This window comes from Chinchilla lanigera, unplaced genomic scaffold, assembly GCF_000276665.1.
Source record: "Chinchilla lanigera isolate Chin_1 unplaced genomic scaffold, ChiLan1.0 scaffold00030, whole genome shotgun sequence".
Lineage (NCBI taxonomy): Eukaryota > Metazoa > Chordata > Mammalia > Rodentia > Chinchillidae > Chinchilla > Chinchilla lanigera.
The window spans coordinates 10,656,229-10,677,164 of NW_004955431.1; the positions used below are offsets into that span (position 1 = coordinate 10,656,229).

Genomic DNA, 20,936 nt, shown 5'->3' on the forward strand with positions numbered 1-20,936 from the left:
TGCTTATGATGGTCAGTACAGTTATACTGTAAATATTTCTGTAATAATCTTTTTACAAAATAAACTATAATTTCCCACACATTTCGCATTATGTAACATTTTTCTGGGGTTTAGAATTTCTGATTTGCATGCAAAAAACAAAATCCTATTTAAAGAGAGAAAAGAAGGTCTTATTACACCAAACTAAACTGATAAAGGGCTTTTTAAAAATGTATAGTGGGAGGCAAATGCAACTTGCTTTAAGATAACTTCACAGATCTACCATCTAAGAAATGACAGTATATAACATTTACTTTTTCAGAAAATAATGAGCCAAAGGTGTATTTTCTTAGTTTGTGAGCACAGGTTATGTACAGTACATCTAACAGGGAACGAATCTTACAACCTCTTAGTCCCTTTCACTGATTTTTTCATAGTGCTGCAGGTTAGTTTTTTTCCCTTGAGTATCCTCATGTTCCCATTTTTTTTGCCCTGAATGCATCAGTAGTTGCTTACAGAAATCACATGACCTACAGAAGTTAAAAATTCATGTTTAATGTTATAAAGAACAAATATAAAGAAAATTGACCACTGGGATGTAACTAAATAAATACAAGACTTTATTAAAATATCTTAGCCAAAAATTATTTTTTACTCTTAGGAATATTAAAATTTAAAACTACTTTCAAAATAATCACAATACACACATTATTTATATATATTTGATATTATTTTAATACTCTAATTCAGTACACTATTAGAAAACAATACAGACTGAAACAATTATTTTCTAGTAGCTATTGTTAGACTAAAGGCTTGGTGGAATACTTTTGTAATATTGCCTATCTGGTTCATATTTTTTCCATCACAGAATTAATTCTTAAAGCTGAAAAACTCATTACATTTTGATGTTCATCTGTTTTGTAGAACTACCCTTAGGGAGATTTATGGGAATTGTATCATGTCAAGGTCGCAGGATTAAGTGAACAGTGATGACACTAAACAAGCGTTTTCTCTGTATTCCAAAGGGTTTAATTCAGTTACTTAAAATGCCATAAACATAAATAGTCTTCTCTCTCTACAATATATCCATGACAGATGACTTCAAAATACAGCACTCTAGGGGTTTCCAACTAAGCAGGCAGCCTTTATTATTGACAAATAACACTAAACTTTCTAAGCACAAATATTAAACTATACATCCCAATGTAATATGTATAATTTCAGTGTGCATATAATATAGAGCAGTACCACTGTAAACTAATTTATTCTTTCCATTTACAAAAGCAAAAAAAGATTTAAAAAGAATATTTGTGGAGAAAAAACTGTTGGAATTCGAATTTCAAAATCTTTACTATATCTTTTCATATTAAAATGTAATGAACATATTGTTTTAGATAGGCAGATGATATTTATTTATTTATTGTCTTTTTGAGACAGGGTCTCACTATGCAGTTCAGGCTGGTCTTGGACTCACTTATGCAGCCCAGGCTTCAAACTTGCAACAATCCTCCTGCCTCAGCCTCCCAAGTGCTGCGATTATGGGCATGCACCACCATGCCTGGTTCTTGCAGATGATATTTAAACAAAAATATCTAAACCAAAAGGCAAGGTTATGGAACAAAATTCATAGCAAAAGCATCCAGAGATTTATCACACTGACATAATAATGTATCTTACTCAATGATCCCAATGAAAATGCCTTAGAATTTGCCAAAGACACCAAATGTTACAGCTTGGAAAATATTTACAGTTTGTTACTGCATAGTTTTAATAGCAGTCAAATTAAAAACTAAGGGACTGTGATAACCTCACTTCTACACTAGGCACTTGCTCCAAATGATTAAAAAATGTAAAAACTATCTCATTCTTAAATTCAAGGAGAAGTTTCATTAATATGGAATTCAAATAATCAAGTTTTATTTGAAATCTAAGGACTTTTCTCTGGCTGAGAAGGCACTCTAATATTGAGATTAGTTATTCTTTATCTGCATAGATTTTCTTCATTATCATTTATGTTTTATGTAATTCTAAATGTATTTGTTGTGTGTTTTATGAAGTATCTTATTTCTGAGAGACTTATTAAAATAATTATACTAATAAAAATCCATACGTTTAAAAGCAGAAATGATGTTGACAAACAACAGGGTTATAAAGGGTGAATAAACAGCTTGGTCATTTTCACATCCAGGTAACTGACATTTTTGCTTCTAACCCAAACATTCACTATTGAGCTACATTTCCTAGTCTTTCTAAATATTACTTTTACCAACGTGATCTATATTAAGAGTTCTTTCAGGGAAAATAGATTTTGACAGCCCTTTAAGCTCTGTCAGCAATAGGCTAATATACACTTTTTCATTTGTACCTGCATTTTACTTTGTTTTAATGAAAATTAACTTTGAGATTCTTTAAAGGCTCTTTGCTGAATCTGACAATACCACACTATATTACCTATAGCCTTAGTTGGGGCCTTCTAATAGCTCCCTGGTTAGTCCTCTTATTTACTGAAGACTCAAAAGATGCCCTTGCTTGTCATTTCCACCCCAAATACATACTGAATTACCTTGCACGACTCAACATACTTGCTAAAAGATTTCATTCTTTCACTTTCTTTACCTCCTATTTCCCATTATCTTTAACTAAGTCTCCTCTACTTAATCACCTCCATGACAACCTTCTCGATATATCAATCTTGGATTGCTGGATTTCTAAAATCTCAGATTCTCTCGCAACCTCCCACCTTTCAGCTCACTGATGATGTTTCTTTCACTCCTTTATTTTCTGCCTATCCATGCCCTCCTCTTCTCACCTTTACTAAGTATCTCAGACTAAGTACAGTATGTACTTCATGGCTTAACCACTTTTTTTTACTTGTATTTTACTTGTATTTTAATATCCTTGCTCCTCTGCCTTGGATTACCTACCCAGTAAAACATAACCCAGGCAGAACCAATTTTTTAACTATTATCACAGCGTCAGCAGATATAGCACCTCTAGATGTATGACTGATAATCTGTCTATGTGGGTTGTATGACCAGGGGAAAGAATGAATGTAAGAAAAAAAATCAAAGAAAATATCCCCTAGACACCTTTTGACGGCAGAAGGTAAGAGATGGGATTTATTGAGGGTCAGAAAATACATTCTGGGCATATCTAAGAAGGCTATCACATGCTAAGTAGTGACCTACAGTCATTTGGATCTCTATTTTTTAACATCCTGGGACACACTTCCACTAGAAAATGCCATAGACAATGGAAATTCAATGTAATCATTTCCTCCTCTATACCAATTTCTTCTGCTTCTCAATTCCAAGAGTGTTGTTATCACCATACACCCAGTGAACGATGAGAACAACTTGTTCAACATTCTTAATTCTTCCCTGTTTATTCACTCAGTGAGTCATAAAGATTCTAGTTTATGTTTACATTTTCAATCTATTAGAGCAGTCAGAATTAGTAACCTCAGTGAGTTAGAACACTATTTGTTGAATGTTAGGTTCATATTCTCCAGGAGCGTGAGAGTGGTTCCATGATTGCAGGATCTTCGAATGAGAGATAATTTAGATGGTAGCAAAAAAGATATGGGCCAGGGAATCCAAATGGGTCAGAAAAATAACCAAGATTTCTCTTGCACTCTATGCCAGCCCCTCCAGAACTAGCAGGATGTAGAATCCAGGAGACAGGAACTTCCTTTATCTGCTCAACAGACACAAGGGAAATTGCTTCTACACAGTAGCTGCACTGATCTGCAAGAGAGTACAGACCTGGAGGCTTTTGGTGGGCAAAGGTGAAGAAAATGAAGTAACAAGGACCTGGTAATTTATTCCAAGACTGGGAATGTGACATAAGAAAGTAAAGTGCTGGGTGTATCTATTCTCAGTGAAATGGCAGGAATATCCACCCACCTCTCTCTCTCTGTCTCTCTCTCTGTCTCTCTCTCTGTCTCTCTCTCTGTCTGTCTCTCATTGTGGCCAGAAATAGACATAACTTCAAGTACAAATGAGTCTTAGAGTCAAGAGTCTGAAGTATGGAAAATTGAAGTGCAGCCAGAAAATAAAAGTGAGTACATGAATATTCCAAATCCAGAATTTATTCCAAGAGAACATTTTTTACTTCACAGGTCTACCTGGTCATTGTATACTTCGCATTTTAGTCTTTATTCTGTTACTTTAATTATTATTCTGTCTTAGTGCTTATTTGATGCTATTTTAAACTTGTTTGACTTTAGTCATTTTGACTTTGAATTCCTGAGATAGTAAGTGTTCTTGTTTGGGAAGTGTAGATCAGATTGAAATCCAAAAACATGTCTCCTTTGAATCTGTTATGTTCATTTACATACTTTTCATTAAAGTATAACACAGCATTCTGTAAAGCTTCATAGCCATTAAAAATATGGACTATTATACAAATACTATACTTTAGTGGAAGCTTTCATTTTTTGAGGCAGGGACTGGCTATCACCTTAGATCTTACAATGTTCCTGAAATGACAATTAGTATACTGTTTAGTCTAGCCCAGGTACTATCAGCGTAATTAACAACATACCTTGCAACAGTGATATTCACTGAGTGTTGAAACATTCTTAATTAAAATCTTGACATTTTAAACTACTTACAATTGCTAGGAAAAAGTATTCTTTTTCTTCCTGAATAATTCATATTCATAGCCCATTTACATTAAGATATATTTTAGGATATATAGCTGGTGCCTAGTGAAAATTTTTCCATTTACATGTCTTAGTTGAAGAAAAAGGCAATCCAATTCATGTAATTTAGGTATAACAGTGTTTGCACAGAAATAACAATCAGAGCTAAAATTTATTTAAATTGAAACTACTGCTTGATTACAATTCTCTGTAATAAGAACTAGTGAATTAGTGCTAACAGCTGAGTTATCTATACATGTTTTTAGGCCTTTTATTTTTTTAAAATTTTTAAATTATGTTAGCTTACTTGTAATAAACTTTATTCTCTTCAACTTATGGCTCTATAAATCCTGACAAATGTGTACAGTCTATAAAACCACTATCACAATCAAAATATACGCCATTGTATCACCCCCGGCTCCTTCTTACTGCTCCTTTCCAGTTAATCCTTATCTTAACTGTGAACTCCCAGAAACCACCGATGTATCTGTCTATTGTTTTGATTTTCGTAGAATGCCACACGAATGGAGTCATACAATGTGTTCTTTCAAATCTGGCTCTTATTTGGCAGAGATCTCTGTAGGCTGAATCAGTCCGTTCATTTATATTTCATTGTATGGATGTTCACTTCTTATATGTGTCCACTCACCACTGGAGGAAACTTTGGAATGTTTTCAGTTTTTGACAAATACAACTTGATCTGCTATAGACATTCGTGAACAAGTTTCTGCGTAACCCTAACTTTTCATTTAATACCTGGGAATAGGGAATTGCTCAGTCATGTTAAAGTACATGCTTTTATAATAAACTGCCACGCAATTTTCTGAACTGAGAAGAAGAGATACTACACTTGATCTCAGGCAAAAGGGTAAGAAGTGATGCAATTTTCTAAAAAGGTTGTATCAGGTGTTTTCCTCCAGCAACAAGTAAGAGTTCCAGTTGCTTCACTTCTTTCTAGTTCTTGCACTGTCAGCTTTAGGCTTTGTTTTAATTGAATCATTCTAATAGATGGGTAGCATTATTTTATTGTTTTAATTTGAATTTCCTTTATAGCTAATCATATTGGGCATTTTTATGTGATTATTTTATATCTGAATTTCTGAAGTATGTGATCAGATGTCTTGAAGCCTTTCTTATGTAAAATGTTCATTTCTTAAGTTTGGAAGGTATGTTATACATTTTGGATACAAGCCTGTTGTACAATACGGGGTTTGCAAATCCTTTTCCTGGTCGGTGCTTCTCTAGTCTGAAAGAACACGGCATTCTTTCAACAGTCTCTTCTACAGAAAAAAAAAAAATTAATGTTGAAGGTTCATTTTGTGATTTATTTCTTTTATGGATCAGACTTTTATGATCTAACTACCATACTAATTCTGCTAAACACAAGCAAGTTTGTAAAGATGTTCCCCTACATTTTTTTCTAGAAGTTTTATAGTTTTACATTTTATATTTAAATCCCTAATGTTCTAAATAAAGTTTTCTATCAGAGATTACGATGGTTAATCTTGATTGGACCAAAAAGTGTGTAAGAAATCAGGCATACTTCCGGGTCTGTCTGTGAGGGCTTTTGCAGAGCAGAGGGACAGCAAGCAGATGGGGGACATTTAACCTGCGTGGAGGTGACACCATGCAGCAGGGTGCAAGCCTAGAGAGAACAGAACTGCAAGACAGAGAAACCTGGCTAGCACAGTCTGTTGCTCTTTGCTTCCTTGCAGCTATGAAGAGAGCTTCCTTCTGCCACGCTTTTTCTGCCAGGATGCTCGGCCACATCACAGGCCCAGAAATAATGGAGTCAGCTGACCATAGGGCTAAACCTCTGAAAACTGTGAGGCAAAATAAATCCTTCCACCTTCAGAAGTCCTTATAGGTGTTTGCCTTGGGGACAGGAACTAACAGGGGGCAAGAATAGGTCAGGTTGCAATGTTTGCATATAGATGTTGAATTGCTTCACAAACAGTCAAAAGCCTACCATTTTTACACCGTGCTGCTTTGCACTGTTATGGGAAAAACATAACAAAAAAATTCCTTAATTCCTGAAGTTAGAAGTTCTGTGCTTTTGTTTCCTTGATGCCTGAAAAGTGTCCTTTAACATTTCATTGAAAACATATATGCCGGTAAGGGAATATCTTACTTTATCTTTTAGAATTTTTAAATTTTGCCTTACTTAATGGAGTCTATTTCTGCTGAACATAAATTTTGAATTGACAATTCTTTTTCTAGTCTTAATGGTTTCTGATAACAAAGGTGTAATCCTTTGAGCTCTTGTTCCTTGGTTTGTAACATACCTTTACTCACTCTTTCCTCTGTCATATTCGATTACTATTCTCCATCACTCATTGACTTTTTTATTTCAGATTTTCTTTGTGATTTTTTAATATTTTATATCCTCTCTGCTGAGACCTTTTACTAGTCCTTTTATTAAGATTATCTACCTTTACTTCATGGAATGTAGTTATAACAGCCGCAGGGAAGTCTTTGGTGGTTCCATTTTGGGATTGGCAGCTGATAATTATCTTTCCTTGATAAATGGTGAGGTTTTTCTGTTTGTACACTGAATACATCTGGACACTTAAGTCCTGGACACTTGCATTATTATGTTGTTGGACACTGGGTCATTACATAACTTACTGGGAAGTGTTTGATTGTTCATTCACTTTTGTTTTAGTGGTCGGTAGAAACCACCAGCTAGGTTCAGGCTGCATACTGTCTGGTTTTTTAACAGTAGCAGGTCTGACACTAGTACAGAAGTTAGATATGTAAAATAGTAAAAACCAAAATAAACTTTCTCATATATCCAAGTCTTCTGTCTATTTTAGGAGTGTTCTGATTTTGTTATTTCAGTTGATAGAGTTTATAAATTTATAATTGTAATTAACTTCATCATTATAATGACCATGGATGTCAGGGCCAGATAAATCAGGATTTGAATCTGTTTCTACTACTTAGCTATACAGCACTAGGCAAAACGTTCACCCTCTCCCAGCCTCACATTTTTTCTTTGCAAAATGGGAAAAATAGTACTTTCCGTAGAGAGCTATTAGAATACAAATAAGGTGTTAGATGTGAAGTATCAGTATAGGTCCTGCCAATACATAGCAGTACTCAATAAATATGAGTTTACACCAATATCTGATCGGGAAACAAAATCTCAATACTAATGATTATAAGAAAAAAGAATCACAATTATCTATATGTACAGGCCTACTAAAATCTCTTGATTTTAATTTAGGTTGTTAGGGTCTATAGAGTTTAAGCAACAGAAAAACTAGTCCAAAAAGATAAGACAAAGAAAAACTATATATACTGAACATTATTTAACAGTAGTGTAACCTGAAATATGAATTTGAAAGTACCTCTTCAATTATAGTTTTCCCAAAAGACAGAAACAAAGATCAACAATATAAATTCAAACGTTAACTTTTGAGAAGTGGTAGCACCATTCAGTTAAAAAACAGAAATAGAAGGGATTTTATGATAAAGATTAAAGTTTTTTTCTAAAATGGCAAGTAGAAGATTATAGGGATGAAATTTCTTGACATATATTTTATAACAGGAACATAAAAATAATTAGTATTCAGTCCCTACTCTTTGGAAGCTATCTGTCTATTGGATGAGACAGGCATATCCCATGATTAGGAAATATTAACTGACATATCTGGAGAATTTCAAAAGAAATAACAACATACAAAATATGAGGATGTCAAGTTAGAAAAGACAGAGTCAGGAACGACATAGAAATAGCACACATTTGAAGGTGGCTATAAAGAGGATGGCTACTTGTCCCAGTACATATCTTTATGTAACAAGGCGGATCTACTAAAAACATAAATCAGATTATGTCACTCTTCTTCAAAATCCTTTACTGGTTTTCAAGCCATGTAGGATGAGACCACAAATCCCTAACGTGATCTGCAAGGCCTTAAATCACGTGGCTCATATGTTACTCCTGCCTCGTCAAGCTTCTGTCCCTACTGTGCAATGAGCTCTAGACATGCGAACCTCAGTTGTTTGTTGCATTGACTGGCTATGTCAGAATGTTTGTCATATTTTTTTCCTGAATGGTCTGTGCCCCGCTACTTGTTCACAATTTCCTACTCCTTTCTTCTGATTACAATTTAAACAGGCTTCTTCAAAGAAGTCTTCGTTGACAGAACTCCTCTATTATGTGTACTGCTTCACATACCTTGTATTTTTCTTTCCCAGCATTTATCTCATTTGGTAATTATGTTCTCTTTTTCTGTAATTATTTATTTAATATCAGTTTCTTGTATGGGGCTATAGACTCACGGTAAGGAGCAAGTTTGCTTGCCAGTATGCTAGGACAAAATAGGAATTCAAAGTTATCTGCTGATTAAATGAAGAAAATCAATGACATACATTACAAGTTGTTATGGTTTTAATCTAACATATTGCCCAAAAGTCTTATGTGTGGAGGTGGGGTCTGGATGAGGGGGACAAGTTATACTGCTGTGACTTGAAAAGATGTATTCTTGTCCATGGCTTCTGCTTTCTTTCTGTGTCTCTTAGCTGCTATGATGGAAGCAGTTTGCTCCACCTGGCTCTTCTACTTTATGGATTTTGTTTTTGTACCTGGCCTACTATAGTCTGACCCAGTGAAATTTGGAGTCAAAATAAATCTCTTTTCCTTTGAGTTGCAGATGGTGATTTCTTTGTCTCAGTGATAGGAAAGCTGAAAAACACAAAATATTGGTACTGGAAATTGGGGTATTGCTGTACTTGACTAGTAGCCTCTGAAACCAGTTTGTCGGAGGAGTTTGGAAAACTTTAAAATATGGGGTAGAGACATCCTAAACTGTGTGCAGTGCTTTATGTGGATATTGGGCAGAGTTCAGAAGATCAGAATGCTAATATGAATGTGGACAGGAAAGGTCAGTCTCAGGAGGTTTTGGGTGGAAACAAAGACTCCACTGGCACTTGGACTAAGGGCCATTTATGTTATACTCTGGTAGAAAATTTGTCTACATTTTGCCTATGCTCTGAGACTTTACTGAAGACTGAGATTAAGGGCAGTGGACTAATTAATCTGCTGGAGAAAATTTCAAGGCAGCCTAATGTTCAGGCTGTGGCAATGGTAGTGCCAGACAATTTCAGCCAGATTTATAGTGAAAACTAAGCGAAAAGTTGAGTCAAATATTATGAAGGTTAGAAAGAAAGGAAGTGCCTGCAAAATAGGGCACAAGGAGAGAATGGCTGCTGGAGAGGCTGGCATTAAAAAAAACGCTAAGTACACCACATTAGGGCAACAGGAGAGGTGGTCTGAAGTCATCTCAGGAATTCCTTAGACACTAACTATCACAGACTCAAAGGTGAAAAACTGAAAACCTTTCATTTGAGAAGAGAGCCCCAGAGAGCCCAGCTTATTCAGGGCCATCTAAGAAAGAGTTTCCTGGAGTTCAGCCACCCAAGAAGTCAAAGACCACTGCAGGTATGGTTGCAAAAGCCTGGCTACTGCTCCCCATAGGCAGCAGATCTTGGCATGATCCATCTGGATGTCTTTCAGGCACGGGGAATGCAAGAATTGGGTCATGGAGGCTTTCACACAGACTTCCTAAGAAAGTCTACAAGGAAAGGAAGTATACCCCCATGAGAAGCTGTAAGAGTGAAACCAAATGTGCAGTGGAGGCCCTAGCATGTTGGAGATGCCAGGAAAGTAGAATCTCTACTGAGGAAAACCGGAAGCAGTGAGCAGTGCCAGCCCAAGAGAGAGGCTATGTGGATTGCAACCTGCGAGGCCATCGGAACAGGGCCACCCAAGCCTTTAGGAGCTCACATCTCACCACAACCTATCCTGGTAGCTGGACATGAAACCAAAGTTGGGTTTCAGTTTTGCTTTGGTCCCATTCCTTTCTATTCCCTTATTCTTAACTTTTAGAATTGGGATGTTTGCCCTGTGCCACTCTATGGTGAAACTATTTAACTTTCTGATTTTCACATCAAAGAATTTGCCTTGATCTCCGAGAAGGTTTTGATGTTGGAATTTTTAGCAATGGTAGAACTGTTAAAACCGCGGCAACTCTCAGAAATGGACCAAATACATTTTGCATGCTGAGATGGGCTTTGGAGCCCGTGAGACTTTTGGTGCCTGGAGTGGAATACTATCGTTTTGACATAAAATCTCCCACCACGGTTTTGTCTTCAGAGGTAGGGGTTCTAGAAGGTGACTGGGATCATGGGGCGCTGAACTCATCAGTCAATTAATTCATGACTGACTTCCCAGCTGACTGTGCTGTTCAGAGTTGGGGCCTGCCAGAAGAGGCATGTCATGCAGATGCAACCCAGAAGAGAAGAAGCTTGTCCTGGGCTCCTCCTCCCTCTCTCTGGGCTTCCTGGCTGCCATGCTGTTTCACCATATGTTTCTGCCTCGGAGCCTACCAATCGTGGACTGAACTCATTGAAACTGAGCCAAAATAAACCTCCCTTCCTCTAAGTTGTGCATATTGGGCATTTTGTCCAGCAATGAGAATGGTCACTGCTACAGAACTAAATGATAACAATAGGAATATTGTACTTTTTCAGTTAGTTACCCGTAGGAAAAAAAGATAGCTGCTCTTCTGAAAGGTCTAGCCGCTCTTTGTGTCAATTTAGTAACAGAAAAAAATATCAGGAGCTCAATTTTGACACTAAGAGTGAGAAGCGTGTTAGAAATTAGGTGGCAGGTGGAATTATTTTAACAAGGTTCTTTACAAAGAAAAGGCTAAGAAAAAAGAAAAATAAATACTGGGCATTTCTGTGTCAGACATCATGTTACACATTTTGCACAGGACACTTAATTATATCACTAAAATAAGGCAATAAGATACAAATCATTTACTCCGTTTTCTAAAGGAGAAACTTGAGCATCAGAAAGGTAGATATTTGCTCAAGATTACATTGCTAATGTTATGTAACTAATAAAAAATAGAGCCCTTAATGTTGATTATGAAGTTTAAATTCTATGTGGAAAGATTATTTTATAAAAACTAGCTTATTTTCCATCTATGTATAGTGGTATAATAAATATGCATGGAAATTTTAATAGAGTCATTCATCTGAATAATATGTATAGAGCTTCTATTTTGGGTAGAATTCTCAGTATTGTGACTACAGCAGTGAAAAAAACAGCCGGTAAGAGCAGGGAGAAATGAATATTTGAACACTTAAAATTACAACTATGTTAGATGACAAATGCTATGAAGAAGATTAAAGCTGAGTGAATTAGGGAGAGATGAAAGGATGAAGAGATGTGCTACTTTTGAAACATTCATTGGTAAAAGCTACTCTAATGATGGGGCACTCAGCCCATCTGTATATATAAGGCGCAAGGAGGGGCAAGCAAATGTAAAATGATGGCGGCCTGTTCACAAAATAGGCAGCACCCAGGGTACTTGTGCTGAGATTGGACTTTAGAAAGACAAGGGCACGCACAAGACTGTTTAAGATGCAGCTGGAATTTACCAAGTGGAATTTGCAGTGGCTTTGATCAAACTGATCAACAGTAATGGTGGGAAGCAGTCAAATTCTGGGTATATTTTGTTGCAAAGTCAGTAAGATTTGAAGAGTGGTTCAAATTGAGATGTTATGAGTAGTCAAGGATAAGAGCAACACTTCTAGACTGGACAAGTATAAGAACAGAACTGCCCTTGCCTAGGATAGAGAAGAATACAAGAGAGACTGGGTTGGGAAAAATATCAGGAACTCAGTTCTGACATTAAGAGTGAGAAGAGTGCTAGATATCCAAAAGACAGGTGCTAGGCAGAGAATGAATAGATAGGACTGGGAGACAGGATAGAGATCTGGACTAGGTACAATAAATTTGAAAACTATCAATACATTGGAGGTATTTATGAGACTACATAAAATTATTCAGAAAGTATATAAGATAAAAATGAAAAGAGGTACTCCAATAACAAAGCCTTATTAAGAAAAGAAAACTAATAATGATGATAGAGAAAAAGACTGATCTTTAAAGATTTAGAGATAAATGAGCTGGTTAGTAAAGGATGACAATAGGAATATTGTGCTTTTTCAGTTAGTAATCGCTAGGAAAAATTGTACCTGCTATTCTGAAGGTGCTAGCCACTCTTCATGTCAATCTAATAAAAAAGAAAAGGCAAGTTGACCAGCTATCAGAAGATTTATGACGTGTTACCACATAATTGCTACTGTGGAGGGTGCAGTCCTTGAGCTATATTCTAGTTATATGCTAATATATAACTAAAACATAAAACTATGTGTGGCTTTCTATATTTCAGGCTGCACCCTGAATCATATCAGCTGAATTATTAGTGAGATAATACCATACTCATGAGTACATGTAACCAAGTAGATAAACACAGTTCAGTGACACAAAAAGAGAGGCAACGTTTGTAGATAGGTAAAATGGCCACCATCAAGAAATCAAATAAAAAATGCTGGTGAGATTGTGGGGAAAAGGAACCCTTCTACACTGCTGGTGGGAATGTAAAGTAGTACCATGACTATACATTATATTCTAGTGATACATGTACAAGGATGTTGACAGCACCATAATTAATAATAGCTAAATCTTGGAAACAACCTATATATCCACTAACAGATAAATGGATAAAAAATGTGGTAGTTACACACAATGGTGTGGGCTGGGGATTTAGCTCAACTGCACAACACCTGCCTGGCAAGTGCAAGGTCATGAGTTCAATTCCTGGTGCCGGAAAAAAACAAACAAAAAAACATACAATGGTGTATACTCTACCATAAAGAAAGATACACTTTAGTCATTTTTAGGAAAATGGATGCACCTTGAGACCACATTGTTAAGTGAAATAAATAAGACATACAAGCATAAATATTGATGGCTACTCTTATATGGGAAAAACAAAATACAAGAAGAGCAAAAGAAAAGATAGAAGTAGGAAGACAGATCTTTTCAAATGGAAAGAGAATAAAGGGTGGAAGGGGGAGGGAGGAAAATGAAAGCAGATGAAAAAAGGAACTAAGATGTGTTATGTATATATACCAACTATACCATATATATGTACATATATTATAAGGCATGTAGTCATGAGGTAATGTAAAATATGCACTAATCAAAAATAAAAACTGGGAAGAATGTTCACAGTTGTTACTCTCTAATGCTTAAGTTTTATATGTCAACTTGCCTAGGATATGGTTCCCAGTTGTTTGGCCACATATTTCTTTTTGTAAAGGTGTTTTGTAGTAACTAAAAAGGATATCCTTGGTAATGTAGTTAAGGCAAGGCTCATAAATCAGGTAATGGTCTTAGTAAAAACTGCAGTGTCATGGATAGAAAAAGAATTTATCCTCAAGTCTGTAACACAGAAATCTCACCTGAGCTTATAGCCTATTGGACTATCCTACTCATCATAATCAGATGAATCAATGATTTGAAATAAATCTGTTTTTACATATAAATATCAGTATGTCCCACTGATTTTGTTTCTGTGTGTCTCTGGAAAACTCAATACATTTCTACACTCTGCTTCTGTTTGTAGGGGTAGTGTAATAATAGTAACTTTCATTAGCCTTTGTAAGTTTCAGTTTACACCTTCTGAAAATGGAGAAAACCTCAGTATCACACTTTATGGAGAAATTCAGAAGGTTAAATTACACTTGATCTTAGCCAAAAGGCCGAGAAGCAATGTAAAGGTTAAATTAAAGAATTCATGTCAATTGCTTAACATGATATATGACAGAAACAAGTAATACATCATGGGTTTTTGTTATTATGAAAACCAAATATTCAATGTTGAATATTTTTAAAGGTAGCAAGCTATGATTTTATTACTTAAATTGAAAAGTAATAGGTTTTTTTTATGTCTATGATACACTTACAATCCCAGGACATACAGTCAGTTCTTCTCTAATGGCGTCACTTCTTTCAGAACCCTTCTTAGGCATAGTACTTTCTTAAATTTAACAAACTACCAAACACTGCCAGATAGAAATTTAATAAAAACAGTTCATGGGCTCAGTTAAAATTAAAATATAAAAATGGAGAAGCTCATCAATCTAAGTATTCTGACTTACCTTGACACTGGTTTTACAGGATACATCACTGTATAGACAAAAAAAATTTATACCCACAAAAATTTATGGAGGAGAACATTTTAGTTTATAAGCAATCAGTTTTGGTCTTAGTTTGGTCTTATAATACAAGGAATATGCTAATTTGAGAAAGTCTGAATGGAAAATGTGGAAGAAAATTTTTCAAAAGAATATATTAGTGTTCAGGCACGGTGGTGCATGCCTATAATCCCAGCCCTTGGGAGGCTGAGGCAGAAGAATCTGCAAGTTTGAGGCCAGTCTGGGTTATATAGTAAGTTGAGGACCAGACAGAACTACACAGCAGGACCCTATCTCAAAAAATTAAAAAAAAAAAAACATAGAAGAATATATTATTTCTGTAATTACTTAGATTATTATCACTTAAGACAAATTAAGACTATCCATGTAATATTTTTTAGCTAGCATCACACAAAATGGTCAAAACTGAAAGCTTTCATTCTAAAATCAGGAACAAGACAAAGATGTCCACTATCACCACTCCTATTCAATATAATTCTGGAAACATTAGCCACAGCAATTAGACAAGAAAAAGAAATAAAAAGAATAAGGATAAGGATAGGAAAGCATGAAGTTAAATTATCATTCTTTCCAGATTACATGATACTCTGTATAGAAGACCCCAACAGCTCCACCAAAAGACTTGTAGATTTAATAACCAAATTCGGTAGTGCAGCTGGATACAAAGTCAACACTCAAAAGTCAGTAACATTCCTGACAGAAGCAACAAACTCACAGAGAGAGAAATTAGAGAAGACACACTCTTTCCAACAGCATCCAAAAAAACATAAAATATTTAGGAATCAGTCTAACAAAGGAAGTAAAAGATCTATACATTGAAAACTGCAGTTCTCTGAAAAAAATTGAAGAAGATGTCGAAGATGAAAGGATAGTCCTTGCTCAGGGATAGGAATAACCAACATAGTGAAAAAGGTCATACTCCCAAAATTGTTATACAGATTTAATGTAATCCCAATCAAAATACTATTAGCATACCTTGCAGAACTACAGAAAACATTCCTAGAATTCATTTGGAACCAGAAGAAACCTACAAGAGAAAAGCAATTCTGTGCAACAAAGTAAGTCATGGGCATCACAATCCCTGACTTGAAATTCTACTACAAAGCTACTGTGATAAAATCAGCATGGTACTGGCAAAGAAAATAGACCTGAGGATCAGTGGAACAGAATAGCAGATGCAGATGAAATTCCAAAAACATTAAAACATCTTATCTTCAACAAAGAAGCCAAACATGTTCACTGAAAGAAAGATAGTCTCTTTACTAAATGATGCTAGGAAAACTGGCTTTCATATGTGAAAGACTAAAACGAGACCTATGTTTATCACCATGCACTAAACTAGGGTGAAAATGGATCAAAGATCTAAATATTAAAACAGAAACACTAACTTTATTGGAAAAAAGAATAGGTAGAAATCTTGAGGACATGGGTGTAGGCAGAGACTTCATGAACAAAACCCAGACTGCACGGGAAATACTACAAAGAATCAATAAATGGGATCTCACCTTATTAAAAAGCTTCCCCACAACTAAAGAAATCACCAACAAAGTGAAAAGACAACCCACAGTGTTGGAAAATTTCTAGCCAGCTGTCCCTGAGAGAAAAGACTTATATCTAGAGCATATGAAGAATTGAAAAAATAATCAGGACCCCAAAAGTCAAAGACCAAATCCAAAAATAGGCATTTGAGATGAATAGGCACTTCTCAGATGAAGAAATACAAATGGGAAAAAAAATATATAAAAAAAGTTCAGAATCACTGGTTATTTCAGAGAGGCATATTAAAACAATACTTGGATTCCATGTCACTCCAGAAAGAATGGCTATCATCAAGAAATCAGCCAATAACAAATGTTGGTCGGGCTGTGGGGAAAAAGAAACTTCTCCACTGTTGCTGGAATTGTAGACTGGTGCAACTGCTGCAGAAATCAGTGTGGAGATTCCTCAAAAAACTAGGATTGGAGATCTCATTCAACCCAGCTATTCTTCAGCATACCATCCCAGAAGAATTAAAAACACCATACCACAGTGATATATGGACAGCTATGTTTATAGCAGCACAATTTGTGATAGCTAAATCTTGGAAACAATCCATATGCCCATCAACAAAGGAATGCACAAAAAAGATATGTTTTTTATACAATGGAATACTACTTAGCCATAAAGAAAGATAAACTTGAGACTTTTATAGGTAAATGGATGCAACTTTAGACGATACTCATAAGTGAAATAAATCAGATCCACATGTGTATACATCATATTGTCTCATTAGTCTGAGAAACAGAAAGAGTAAATAAGATATAAAATGTACAACAGAGACTGTGACTAGGGTAGAAACTGTTCAAAAGAAAACAAAAACTATGATGGAAAAAAGAGGAAAGGAAGGGGAAAAAATATATATGTAAACACACACAAGATAGTTAAGATAGTTATACAGCTAGTTTCTCTTAGTTTAAAAGAAAGTTCTGAACTGGGTGTGGTGGCACATGCCTGTAATCCCAGCACTTGAGAGGCTGAGGCGGGAGGATTATTGCGAGTTTGAGACCAGCCTGTGCTACAAAGTGAGCTCAAGGCCAGCCTCAACTGCATAGCGAGACCCTGTCTCAAAAAAACAAAAAAAAAAAAAAAAAAAAAAAAAAAAAAAAAGAGAAAGTTTTGTGCTAACACTTTTTTGGACAATATTTCATGCCTATATCTTGAACTCTGAATAACTGCTATCAATATAACAATATGCAATATATTAATTATTATTACTCTCCTATTACCCTGTTTTGAAACTCAGTTTTTTGTTACTTTTACTTTTTTCTGTTTAAGGTTGAAAAAAGAAAAAAGCCACATCTTGTAGCTAACACTGAGGTTGTATATGAGAGAGTTTATAAACAAATTTTATGTTATGTTACATATTGTTATATATTAGAAATGCATCCATTAAAACTACATCAAAAAATTCAGATTTTCTTCTAAGACATTCAAATGAAGATTAGAACCACTGAATTATGCTTTTTAGGTTTAAATTATATTTTCTGAAAAATTTGAGTAAATTTTGTTTCCAACTATAATAATTACTGTAGGAGTTATTATTTACTTCTCACTATTTTAACTCACCTATGAGAAACTGCTCCCCAAGCACCGTGTTTATTTGTGAGAATATTGAGGATCTTCTGTTTGAGCTGGTTTGCTGTCACGTGGTCCCGGTGCTTAGCGGCACTAATCAGGTGGTCGCACATCTTCTCCTCCTCTCTTCTATCAGCAGCGTACTGCGCACACTGCGACTGTCATGAAATAGAAACAATGTGTAGTGTTCAACTTTTTTACTGTGTATAATAAAGAAATAACATCTACATTTCAGTTTAAAAAATTCAGACTGTCTAGTATTTTTTTCTAAAGCAGACATATAGTTACGTTTCAAATCAGTAAAAACGTACTTTTGAATGTATATTTAAAATGATTTGTATGTTAAATAAAGTCATTAATGACATTACGGTTTCTTCAAGTTCTGAAAATCTGACTCTATTGTTCAAAACAAACAGAAACCGTTTCCTGAAAATGTAAATCTATTTGTTATTTTAACGAGCATAATGTACTTCACTTAATATAAGAGGTGAGCTCCTGAAAATTATTCATAAAGAAACAACTTATTTAATTCACAGTTTTCCATTTTATTAGTGGCAATGTAGTACAGACAAAAACAAAGGAATTTAATAAAGTTAGATTTTAATTCCACTGTACCCACGCTTTATTTTTCTCCCATTGTACCGTTTCACATGCTGTATGTAAAATGAGGAGCTAAGACAAGGCTTTCTCAGTGCTCCCCCTAACTCTGACACTGACTGTGTCCGAAGGGTCTTGTGAGAATTACCATCTTATGCTTCTCTGCCCTTTTCCATAGTAATTCGTTATGTCAGCTGTCTCTGTCTATGCTCATGGTGTTAGCAACACGGCTAATCAATGAAATTCTTTGTGCATGAAAAAAATTCTTTATGGACATAAAAATAACACCTCTTTAATCAGAAGTTTGATTTTTTTGTGTGTAGTCATTGTTATTCAGATTGACATGACTAAAAATGTTAGCATTAGCAAGTATTAGTCATGTAGCTAGGAATATAGCCTTAAATATCTGAGAAAATACATGTAACTACTCCCATTTATCAGGACTGTAAAAATGTATTTCATGGAAAATATCTGAACATTCCTTCTATCTGTTGATATAGACTATTACTGGAAGTCATCTCTTTTGGAAAAATAACCCTACAGTAACCTAAGAAGGATTAATTCATTTTCCAATTTATCTTTTTGTACAGGGAATCACCAATTAGTACAAGGATCTGCCTCAGTAATGAGGTTAATATTTCATTAGCTCACTGAAGAGTAAAATTAAAATTTCATTTTTCTTTCTTAACAATTACTGCAGTTAACTAAAGAAACTTAACTGTGAAATACCCATCTCAAATTAAATATACTCTTCTCCTAAATACAGGCATATATGGACAGAAAAACTCATCCAAAAGTCCTAGCAACATGTCACACTTTTGTAAAATCTTTTGTAATTTAAAGTGATGTTTTTGGTAAACTATATTCACGCACATCAGTGCATGTACTAATCTCACTATAATGTATGAAGAACAAATACTCGTTGGTTTAGCAACTGTCCATCAAATAAGAATGGCAATGCTGTCAAACTTGGTTTTACAGTAACATTGTTTGCTATGTATATTTAATAAAAAATTAAATCATTAGGTCACATTCAAAACCTTTATCACACTTGACCATGCGATCATAAAGAAAGTGTACCCATCCATGCTCATGGGGTGAAAAGTGGTGTGTGGGAGGAGGTATGAAAAAAACTTCCTCTTTTAATATATAACACACACATGCATATACACGTCACAAACAGATATATAGCACGTTCATGGTGTTAAAAATTCACTGGAGTTGGGGGAGCAACTAGAAAAAAGGTCTAAAAAGATTCCTTGGGGGAGAAATAATAAACAATAGTTAAGAAATATTGCCTGTAGCAAAACCACCTTGTTTAAATACGTGTTAAAGCTCAACTAATATCGTGTTGCTCAAAAATCTATTTTAAGTGTTTCATATTATAAAAATTGATCTGATTATATCCCCATGAAGTATCCTGATTTTCTTAGTGGAAAGAGGATTGCCTCAAAATAGATCTTGCAGGGAATTTAGTAAAGATTCTAAGTTGTAGTCACTAACAGAAGTTGAATGCCAACTGGATATTTTTATTTAGTTGAAATCTGAGGTATTTTTATACCTGAACATGTTCTTTAAAGAACAAAGAACTCATTTTTGTCTTGTCGTCTGCATTACTACATGATAGCCTGAGAAATATCTAATGTTTCACTGATGAAGTGATATGGAACTTCACTTTGATAAAACACTAGTCACTGCACTTTCTGCAAACTTTAAATTGTCTGGACTTTTTTTTTTTCAAAATAAGGTTGATTGGGGCTGGGGATTTAGCTCAGGGGCACAGTGCCTGCCTGGCAAGCGCAAGGATGTGAGTTCGATTCCTGGTACCAGAAAAAAAAACAAAAACAAAAAAAAAACAAACAAAAAATAAGGTTGTTAAAATTCCGTAAGACAAGTGTCTGCTGTTTCACTGACCAAATGAATTAGAGATGCCTTGTATGACAGTGACAAGTGCCATCTTTGTGTCTCGTGCCCTTCATTTGGCTAGGTCAGAGATTATTAGACCTACTCCATCAGCTTGTGTGACTCTGAGAACTGCTTCCTTGAGATTAAAAAAAAAAACCAAAACTCATCAAAATTGGAATTGCGGGCTCAGATTTCTAGCCACATCACACTTGTTGGAGTGCTGCATTAGGACAATAAATTGGTAGAGTTACTTATTATTTTTTAAGACCATTGTGAATCAAAAGTTAGGTCACTGAAGTATTTCTGAAACATGCCTTGCTTTGTACATTGAATGAAAATTATATTAAGTGCTATTTTTAAAACTTTAAATTAGTTGATTTATTGATTCATATGAGTTCATAAAACCACATCATATGCTCATAACTACCTAGCAGTGTGTGAATCTGTGCTGTCTTCATAACTAATGAAACTATACTATAAAGTTTTGTTTGCATTTTAGAACAACTGTAGTCTACCAAGTTTGGGCATGTGGCAGGAGAGATTTCTTCAGGTTACAAATGAGACGGAAATAAAACAGTGCTCTCTGACATCTACTAAAGCTTTTCGGGGC

The 20,936-nt window shown here is 35.1% G+C and overlaps 1 protein-coding gene across 7 annotated transcripts in view; it reads right to left on the minus strand.

The window, feature by feature from the left end:
* Nbea (neurobeachin) overlaps positions 1–20,936 on the minus strand; it is a gene marked incomplete at its 5' end in the record, with an annotated part of 638,824 nt that overhangs the window by 277,168 nt on the left and 340,720 nt on the right. For all 7 annotated transcript variants that reach the window (XM_013515839.1, XM_013515836.1, XM_013515838.1 and 4 more), the window contains 1 exon segment: positions 17,816–17,982. In XM_013515839.1, coding sequence (XP_013371293.1) covers positions 17,816–17,982 — 167 coding nt within the window.